We start from the raw sequence: 10,631 nt of genomic DNA on the forward strand, positions 1-10,631 counted from the left end.
ACTTCTGCGACCAACCCAGCAGTCTCCTCTTGGACCAGGAAATAACCAGGTTATGCAAACTCAACCAGGGGAAACCTAAAACAATGGGGTGCGTGGGGGTGTCTATAATCAAGAATGTGATCTGTTCTGAATGAGTGTCATGGGTCAGCAAAGAAAGAGGAACAGGAACAGTAATGTGCTTCTACACCTGCATTGCTTGCTGTTTGGGGTTTTAGGCTGGGTTTCTGTACAGCACTTTGATATACCAGCTGATGTAAGAAGGGCTATATAAATACATTTGATTTGATGTGATGGCTCGAAAGGGAATGGGTGGATGCAGTAGCGGTGACCAAGGCCATGGTTATGTTACCGAACCACAACATAACCACGACATAACAGGCTACCTAAAGGCTATCATATTCTCCTATGTGATCTGAGAGTGGCAAGTCTGTCTGAAATACAGTCGTATAGTGCCGGGGGCTCGTATAGTATTAGTGCTGCCGAACCTGGACCGTATACGCCCCCCAGCGGCGGGGGTTTGATCCCTGCTTACGCCTTCTTTCTCTACTGCTCTCGCTCACCCCCTTTAAATCATTTACAACGAAATAATTCAAAAAATGAGTAAAAAAATGTGAAGAAATACAGTCGTACTGTCGTTGCGGCCACCGTGCTTTGTGGGATTTGTAGAATGCAGTGTGACACTTCCACCACGACTGGAAGCTCTTGAAACCGCGGACCGACTACAGTCATACAGCAGGAGCACAACCTGGAGCTCACCGTAATAATCATCCAATTATGCTGCTCGGCGCTCCATTATGACCAGGAACAACATGAACACAGTCATTTGCTAACACTCGGAAGTTCCACAAATTGCTTCCCACAATGCATTCAGACGGGCATCCTTGGGAGATGTGTGGCCGCAATTTCCACAAAGAACGCAGAATGTGGGTTTTACCCAATGGCCATTTTCATTCTTTGCAATCATTTGGCTTTTTCATCCAGTGTGGGTCCACAATAGAGACATTTTCTCGGAATAGTTTTACATTCGGTCCTCATGTTATGTTCAATGTCAATGAGAACCATAGAAGTACTAGTATTGGCAATGGAGTGTGTGCGTTTGCACAAACGTCAGTGTGTGTGCGTACATGAGTTTATATTTTTTGTCATTTAGCAAATGCTCTTAACGCAAATGCTCTTTTCCAACTTTTTTTATTTCTTCATACTGGTCCCGCGTGGGATTCAAACCCACAACCCTTGGTGTTGCAAGCGCCATGCTCTACCAACTGAGCCACACGGGACCGGAAAGCTTGTACGTAAAACATTAGCAAATCTAATAAAGAAAATACCAAACTAACCATCTGACTAAGACTTGTATCACAAAACAAACTAGTCTCAGTGGATATCCAACTAATCCGGATCCCATCTGCTCTTTCTCTATCTGTTCAGAAAGCCTTTTCAACATCCGTTCCATTTATATTGCACTTTTAGTCCAGAATGAAAATGTAACATCATTTCTTAATTTCAAGCCCCCTTTATACAAAGATCACTTCTAACCCCAATGTCTAAATATCTTCATCAGTGTCTTTAATGTAAAGAGTAGCCAGCTAATTCACTCAATGTCATGGCCAGCATAGCCCAGCTACTGCGAAGCTCCGGGCCTTGAACTTGAGACGTGACACAACAGATAGGCCAGGCGTGGACAGATGAAAGAGAAGAATAGAATGGGGTTTGATGGGACGGCTGCATATGAATTAGCAGAAGGAGGGAGAACAGAGGGAGGGCAGTGAGGAGGGGAAAAGGTCAGAGGTCATCCCACCGGACCCCCCTGCACCCCTCACGGCGAGACAAAAGAGGGCAGAGGGTTTAGGGCCACAGACTTTGCTCCAAGAAGGGGGCTGGTAAAAACACACACACACACACTTAGCCCATTTCATCGAAACGCATACTCACGCCTCAGCTCACGTGAATTAGGCACGCAACATCTGAGGATATTAGCGTTCATATTTTAGCATAGCTAAACTCAAACGCTAATATTTGTGCATATCTAGCAGGGCGAAATGGGGATTGAAGCATATTTAGGGGACATCTGTACGGACAACACACGTTATTTCTCCATTCATTATTTAGCATGTTTGGCACAATAAAATATGAATTCGTAAATAGATAGTCAGACTCATTATACATTATATTGAGACATTTTCGAATAGACCCGTTTAGTCTGGCACAGATTCACCCGTCTTTAAAAGGTCAAAAGGAAGTAGGCAATAATTCTAAGCTAATTCCAGTGGAAATGTTAAGAATGAAAATGATCTGTTTAAAATCATCAGTGCCTGACCATGGTCTGTACTGCCTTAGGGCAGCGGCTAAATGTACCTTGCTACAGCTAGCTAGCTACACAGAGGCGTAGGGATGGGGAACGACGACTGCAAAAAGCCATGCACAGACTGAAGAAGATAGTGATAGGGCTAGTGAGTGAACATTGGGTCTACAACAGCAGTTCTGCTCTGTGTGCAACACCGTGATAGTTGGATTGGGCAGCAGCTAGCTAGCCTTTTAAAAGCCCCCCAGAAAAAGGAGAAGGGAGAGCTAGCCTACATAACAGAATCTCCTTAGGAAATCCCCCTTAGGAATACTGGTATACTCGGACCCATTTTCTATAGAGAATTATGCCACCGAGCGGACGGGAGATTTACCATATTCATACGGTGGAGTAGTGATGGGGGTTTCAGCTTTACCTATCCTACTTCAGCACTATGCATGCATGCTTTCACTCCCAAATCCCTGAGCGGTGCAATTAAGGAGAAGGGAGAAGTAGCTCTCTCTATCTTCTTTATGTAATGCAGGCTCCTCCTCATTCAATACACTCCTCCTAATAGAGGGTAGCTTCAACCAAGGCCACAGCCCAAATGGGCTACAACAATATGCTGTGAGGAGAAGAAAGGTGGGAAAGGGGCCTCTAAATACCTATTTTCACACTAGGGGCCTTCAAAATGATGTAGCCTTTAAAAAGTGTTGCTGCTGCATTGGTGAGGCACACAGATTTATAACCATGTGTTTGATTGAAGCCCCCGGAGAAAAGGCCAGAGGATGGTTTGTCTTACTGTGTGTGTGTGTGTGTGTGTGTGTGTGTGTGTGTGTGTGTGTGTGTGTGTGTGTGTGTGTGTGTGTGTGTGTGTGTGTGTGTGTGTGTGTGTGTGTGTGTGTGTGTGTGTGTGTGTGTGTGTGTGTGTGTGTGTGTGTGTGTGTGTGTGTGTGTGTGTGTGTGTGTGTGTGTGTGTGTGTAAACATGCAAGTGTAAATGTGTGTGTGGATTAGGGCTCTCAGAGTGTTACTGCGAGAGTGAGGTTGGCTAAAAGATTCATATCCAATATGGAGAGGTTAAAGTGACGACTTCAACCCTCCCCGTAGTGTAAAGAGAGAATGACATTGAGCTGGGGGTAGAGGGAAAGAGGGGGAGAGAGAGAGGGAGTGAGGGGGGGGAGAGGAGGAGGCGGTGTACTACAACAGATTCATTTCAGGACGGAGCACTCCTCTCCTGGAGCAAAACGAGAGGATGAAAAAGAACAGAGGGGGACTGTGATAAGGCGGCGGGCACGGAACAGAGAAAAGGACTATTTCCTTCTGATAAGCAAATGTGTGTCCGTATTAAAGGCAGACTACCCTTTGTGAGCACACTCAGTAGACACTAAAACTCCTCAATGGCCTATTGGTATCTGATTATTCATACACGAGCATGAGTTTGGTGTGTCTGTAGCATCTATGCATCTGTACTCTTGTCTATAGCCTCCGTGTACTTTGGTCCAACCAAGTGTTAATAAATCCCTGTGTATGCACATACATACATACTGCATGTGTGAGTGTAAACATGTGAGTGTGGTGTGTATCTAAAGTGCATCTGCATTTGAGAATGGGAGGGGCTGGGGTGGGGTTGGATGGGGGGGTGGGGTTGTGAAAGCCCACAGCAGAAGAGTTTGAAGCGCCCGACCACTCAGATTTATTAAAAGCTGGACGCAGAGCCTCCGCTCCATTGTTGTCACGTTACTTCTGTCTGCTGCACGCATACATTTGTGGGTGCATGATATTACATTTTTCACTCAAACCCCTGGCAGTCACCCCTTGCACTCGCAATGGCAGGAGGGAGGAAGGACAGAGTGTCCCTGAGGTAAATAAGGGAACCCTCCTCTCCCTCCCTCCTTCCCCCCTCCATCCATCCTTCCAACCCCCCCCCCCCTTCATCATCATAGCTCCCATCCGCTAAATTAAATTGGGGGGCCTAAATCTCCCAAAACGGCCCTAGCCTACACCAGTGGAGGGGAATGGGGGAGGGGGGCGGAATTCTATCAAACAGGACCAAGTCCCCTTTATTACCTAAAAGTATCAACCGCCGCAACATTCTGCCCGCCAAGGTACACACAAGCACATGAAATGGCCACACAAAGGACACGTTTCTGGGGTCTATTCAATTAAACTATACGTCTTGTTGTTGCCAACATGTCTCTATGTGTGCAGAGAAGTGGAGTTACATTACACACACCTGAATGTTGAATTTCTAATGGATTTACCCCATTGTGAATTCTGTGTGTGTCTGTACTGTCTAATGTACACACACACACACACACACACACACACACACACACACACACACACACACACACACACACACACACACACACACACACACACACACACACACACACACACACACACACACCGGGCATCCTTCTCTTTTCCTTTTAATCTCACCCTAACTAAAGTTGAATTCATCAGCAAGGTGCTTTAGCCCCGGTGCTATTCGCTTACTAAAACAGAAAAAAGTCCCACATTCTTCCTCGTTATGATAAGCCCCCTGGAATCAAAAGAGCAGGCCCTTTTTTCCTTCAAGGCGCTTTTCCCTCTTTTCATTCCAGGCCTCATTGAGAAGCACACAAGAGGGGATGGGATAACAGCCTGGCGTGTGTCACAAAGGTCCAAGCACCGCCCTCCTCTCTCCCAGTGTTATGTTGCTGTACGGTGTGGAATCAAATTATTCTGTTTAATTAAGAGGTGGCTAACCCTGACCCCAGATCAGCCGCTAATCAGCAGAAAAGCCTGCAGGTTTTTCACTATGGCGTAGTCGGCGGGCTAGCTCGCTAGTCTATTCATCTCCAGTACTATTGCAGGGCCAAGGCAATGTATTGTGGGAGGGAGAGGGGAGTGTAGTATGAGATGTGGGTACAAACATTACTTGCTCCCCCTACAACGTGCCTGCTTGTACACTATTTGTTTGTTTGAGAAAAAGGGGGCCTGTGACCAAGTGCATTCGATTAAGGGTTGAGAATGAGTTCCATTCCACGGGCGTACAGACACTGACCATTGAACACTGAGAGGTTTGTGCATTGGAAAAGGAGGCCCTGCTGTGCTTGGCGATCCTGTGGGTAATGTGCGATGGACACTGGCACTCACACACTCTCAAAAGATTCCACACACGCACAAGCACACAAAGGTGCACAAAGACACTTGCATAGAGACACACAGAGACACACACAAAGATGTACAAGGACGTGCACACACCGATACACAAATTCACTCAGGCTAGTCAAATATAGCATTGTGTCCTGAATAAGGCCAATTTGGCTCCTAATGGTCTTTGTGGCCATCAAGGCTCCGAAGGGAAGCTGAGTGGAGGAGGGAGAGAGAGAAGAGAGACAGTGTTCACCTTTATTGCTATATGTATCTAATGGCCTATGAATGTATCCATGGTAACATGGGCAGTAGGAGCCAAGCTAGGGAGCCGAAATCTGCCTCCCATATCTGGAGCAGTATTTCCCAACCCTGGTCTTCGAGTATCCTCAACAGTACACATTTGTATTGTGACCCTGGACAAGCACACCTGATTCAACGTGTCAACTAATCATCAAGCCCTCAATAAGGTGTTTGTTCAGGGCTACAACGAAGATGTGTAATGATGGAGATACTCGAGGACCAGGGTCGGGAAACACTGATCTAGAGGTCCATTTATATTTCTCATCTCTACAGCTAGTCTACATCAGTGGTCTGCAGTGAGTTCATTATCGTCAGACCTAAAAAAAAAAAAAAAGTGTGTGTGACTGTGTGTGTTTAAGAGAGAGGAAGATAGAGACAAATAGAGTGGGTCGGTGTTAGGGGCAGGGATGGGAGAGGTGGCTTAATGCAATAAAGCATGTTGTATTGACATCTCTGTTGTGTTTATTGATTCCCCATTATGTCCCTAACAAACCCTGGTGGACATATTGTCATTCGCAATCATGTTAGCACTGGGACTCGCTGAAGTTCCGCTTAAATCCGATCTATACACACACACGCGCACGCACGCACGCACACACACACACACATACACACACATACACACACACACACGCGCACGCACACACACACACACACACACACACACACACACACACACACACACACACACACACACACACACACACACACACACACACACACACACACACACACACACACACACACACACACACACACACACACACAGTACATACACACTGCACACTGCACACACACAGGCAGTAAGTAGTCAATGAAGCCTGATCAATAGCGGAGCAAGGTTAAAAAAACTCGCACAATATGTACCTGTGAATTTATACTGGTTCAGATAAACCATAACTCTATAATTTCCCTCAATGTGCAGTTATCAAGTACACAACCTGTCCATCCTCTCTCGCAGACCCGAGCTGTCACACACACACAAATACTAGCCAATTAATGCAGGCCTCCAAGCCTTCACCCATCCACCCCCCTCTCTCCCCTCGCCAAGCCCAGGTGCACAGCCTCCTCCTGGACATAGAGAGGTGAGGAGTTGGGGTGTGGGCTGGAGGCAGTTCTATAGCAGCATGGAGGTAACAGTGTGTGGTGGAGTGGTCGGGTAGCTGGACCAGAAATCTGCCTGTTAGATACTATGCCTCTGCAACTGTGAACTCTTCAAATAAACTCTCCCCACTTGGCGCACACTGGTTGAACCAACGTTGTTCCCACGTCATTTCGATGAAAATTTGCCTGGACAGTCGAAAGATGGAGTTTACTCGATGACTGCAAGAATCACCACAGCTGCAAACATTCACAGTTTCTCACCAGACAGACAGACTCATTCTGAATTTGATGGCTTTTTATGGGCAAAAAGAACTCTGGATAAAACAGCATTTTGTTTTCTTTTTTCTGGCTGCGACCAACGTCAAAGCCCAAGGCACCAACGGGGTAATGGCAGGTCAAATACCTGAGAAACGAGACATTTTGTAGACTTGTTTCTGCCAAATCTGAACTCCAAGTCTGAGCCAATCTCATTTTGCCTATTCAACGCCACAGTCAACGTAACCCATAAGCTCTTAGCTTATATCCACTTGGTAGCCCAATAGCCCATCTTTGCTAACATATGCTGTTTGTACCCTCTCTCTCCCTCCTTCTCCAGTTATTTCACTCCTTAACACCCCCACTTTAGCCTCTATCTCTCTCTCCCTAAGCATGCTGGGATCGAACCCCCAGCAGCCCCCTCTCTCCATCATCTGGTCCTTAGATCAGAAGGCCAGGCAACCAGAGAGAGAGAGAGAGAGAGAGAGAGAGAGAGAGAGAGAGAGAGAGAGAGAGAGAGAGAGAGAGAGAGAGAGAGAGAGAGAGAGAGAGAGAGAGAGAGAGAGAGAGAGAGAGATGCTCTTTACTAGCTGACCGACCATCTTCGTGTTATGTTTTTACCCATTTCCTCATGGGACTTGGAGGAATGAAAGAAGACAGAAGAGAAAGAGGGGGTATATATTCACTTTTCTAGCCCTCATGTTTTAGATGAGTATTGACTTATACCCTTCTATTCAAGTATGCATATGGGAGTATGTTCACTTTATATGCTACTCGCACCTCTATACTGGAATAAGGTACTAAATGTGTTACCCAGGGATGTGTGGGTCAACCTTGAAAATTAGGGGTAAATACGTGGGTAAACCCATAAGCGGTTACAATTATTATCTAGCATTATCAGTGGATAACCCCTATTCACAAAATAAAAAGGTGCAAACTACCCTCAACTACATCACTAATGTTATCATTTGTTTCATCCTATTTTAAACATCTTCCAAAATGTGTCCATTATTATTCACTCTTAACCTATACCTGTTCCTTTCATTTAATGACCTATAATGGTTGTCCCCCTCTTCCCAACCCTCTCTGTCACAGCAAAAGCAATGGACATACAGGGCACCTGTCAAGCCATCCTCCTGGTTACCAGCCACCAGCACTCATTAAAAATGTCAACCGTTTTTCTCCTGGTGACATGTAGTTAAGGAGATAGCCTGCATGATCATCACAACCCGGGAGAGGTGCATGTAATCGGTCCCATCTGTCATTTGAAATTTCCACTTGGATGGAGACGGGGACAGCATCACTTTCCCGCCCCCCTTCCCTCGCGCTCGTCGTTAGATAGAACCACCACCAAAAAGTGTCAAAGATGTTTCAAGACCAGATAGTTATTATACTCCACAGTTTGTTGCAACATCAAAACAGTCAACAACAAATAACGTAAATTGATAACGTAAATTGACTAGGACTATAAACTTTACGCAGAATATGAGAATTAAAGTAGAATGGCCTGTAATTCGTTCAATCTTTTCCACTCCCAGCCTCGTCGCAAGGTTTCTCACCCTCTGTCCCTCTTTTTTTCCCGCGGCCCTGGGATCGATCTCCGCCAGATCGATAAATTAACATGAATAATCCCTTAACCGTCCATGAGACGAAAACGGGAGAGACGGGTGCATAGACCGAGGCAGACGGAGCGGAGAAGACAGATGGGGATGGAAGTGGGGAGAGAAACGGGTCTTGGAACAGCGTGTGACACCGCACATGGGCAACTGTTTAAAGGATGTAAATAATGAACCACGTTTCCTTGAAAACATTTTTGGAATAAGATGTTTTTTTGCACTTTGGATTTGTATACAAACATTCTAATGTCTTTTGGGTGGGAGGAGTGCGGGGGATTCGACTCGGAGAGAATAAACAATTCAAGCTAAATGTTCTCATCCTTTTTGATAATTCAAGAGGTGGGGTCTAAGGACTTGCTAGTTCAGTGGACAGGTATTTCCTGACTCTGGTTTTTCATGCATGTGGAATGTTGAGGAGCATGGCCAATGAAACAGCTATAGCGGGATAAGCAAAGGTCTTACCGGAGCTGGAGCGTAGAGCCAGCGGGGACTTGAGACGCCAGGCGCTGAAGTCGGAAGCAGTTCTCTGAAAGACGAACGGCACCGGCAAGGGAACAAACATGATCCGCTGTCGTCTTGGTTTTTATTTGCAGTTTTCTTCGAATTGCGCTTGTCTTCCGTTCTTCTTTGCTTTTCTTCTTATTCTTTCCAGGTAGACGTTTCAAAATATGTTCAGCAGTAAGAATATTTGGTTGAGTTGGTATCTAGCCTATGCTACATTCACATTTTTGGTTTTGTGCCTCTGTCATATCGATATGGATATATGGGCCATACACAGATCTGACAACGGTCATCACTTGAGAATAACACACAGACGGACAGTCGGGACACCAGGCCAGCTATATGTAAAATAGGCTTCTGTTGATAGTCATTGACAGAATACGTAGTGTGACTCTCTAACGCTGGTATTTTCTCATCGGTAAAAGTTAGGTCTGTATGTAGCTACAAAACATCCTAGATATCAACTGTATCGAATATTATTTTCTTATATTCTTGAAGGTATTTCCGTATGTTTTGCTTATCAAGACAGGTGTGCGGCCTCCTTTTCCTCGATCGGTTTTGCTTTAGTTTAATCTTCTAAATAAATATCTCTCCAGTTTTACTTTCATTAAAAACGATTATTTTTTTACTTACGGTTATAGCAGGTGTATTGTCGGAATAGAAAAGCTTACCAACTGTTCAGTGTGAAGTTGTTATTTTGGGTTCTTTATATTTGGTTATTAGCTGTCTTGTTATGGTCAGCTCACGAATACATGCACACAAAGCAGCATTATGATAAAATATAGCCTACAATTAAATTATTTGATACATTTAAATAATTAAATAATAAGTAAGGCTACACAGGGACCCCCATCTGGCTTTTGCTCCTCCCCCTCTCTATTTCACAGGCCGGTAATTAAAACGCAATCAATCGATAAATAAAATATAAATGTATAAACCTGCTTTTTTTTTTTTTTACTAAACGAAAGCTCAACGAAAAACAAACACGGTAACCGTTATGCGGTATGTTTTCTTTGGCTCCGTCCCGCCATCCGTCTGTGTGTCTGTCTCTATGTTCCCGTTATTTGGGAACCCCAGTTCGTTCGGTCCGACTCCCTCCAGTCTGAAAGCGCTCTGACACCGCTGCTCGCAACATTGAGGCGAGAGAGCACCCGCCGTACAGCCTACACTCCCCCACCCCCTTTCTCTCCCCCTCTCTCTTTTCCTCCCACCGCTCCCTTCTACCCCTGCTCTCTCCCTTTTCTTAGTAATCCCATATACGACTTGTTATTCTCTGTATTGATCTCTTGATTACACTTCATTATAATGACGGCAATAATCGTGGTGGTCACCTAATCGATTAGATTACACAATAGACACGTATTCTGAGTTGGTCTTTGATATATTTTTCAGCAGGTGATTTTTTTTCCGCACTTCTCATACGTGTACGTATGC

General features: G+C 45.2%; 1 protein-coding gene across 2 annotated transcripts in view; it reads right to left on the reverse strand.

Annotated features, from left to right (window-relative positions):
• The window catches only part of LOC129819727 (POU domain, class 2, transcription factor 2-like), a 77,236-nt gene extending 66,899 nt beyond the window's left edge, over positions 1-10,337 (reverse strand). Inside the window, exon 1 of one of the 2 annotated variants that reach the window (XM_055876264.1) lies at positions 9,159-10,337. In XM_055876264.1, coding sequence (XP_055732239.1) covers positions 9,159-9,258 — 100 coding nt within the window. In that variant the 5' untranslated portion in view covers positions 9,259-10,337. The remainder of the gene's footprint in view (positions 1-9,158) is intronic. The other variant, XM_055876265.1, reaches the window with a different exon arrangement.
• Positions 10,338-10,631: the final 294 nt, after the last annotated feature.

This window comes from Salvelinus fontinalis, chromosome 22 (assembly GCF_029448725.1).
Source record: "Salvelinus fontinalis isolate EN_2023a chromosome 22, ASM2944872v1, whole genome shotgun sequence".
Classification (NCBI taxonomy): Eukaryota; Metazoa; Chordata; class Actinopteri; order Salmoniformes; family Salmonidae; genus Salvelinus; species Salvelinus fontinalis.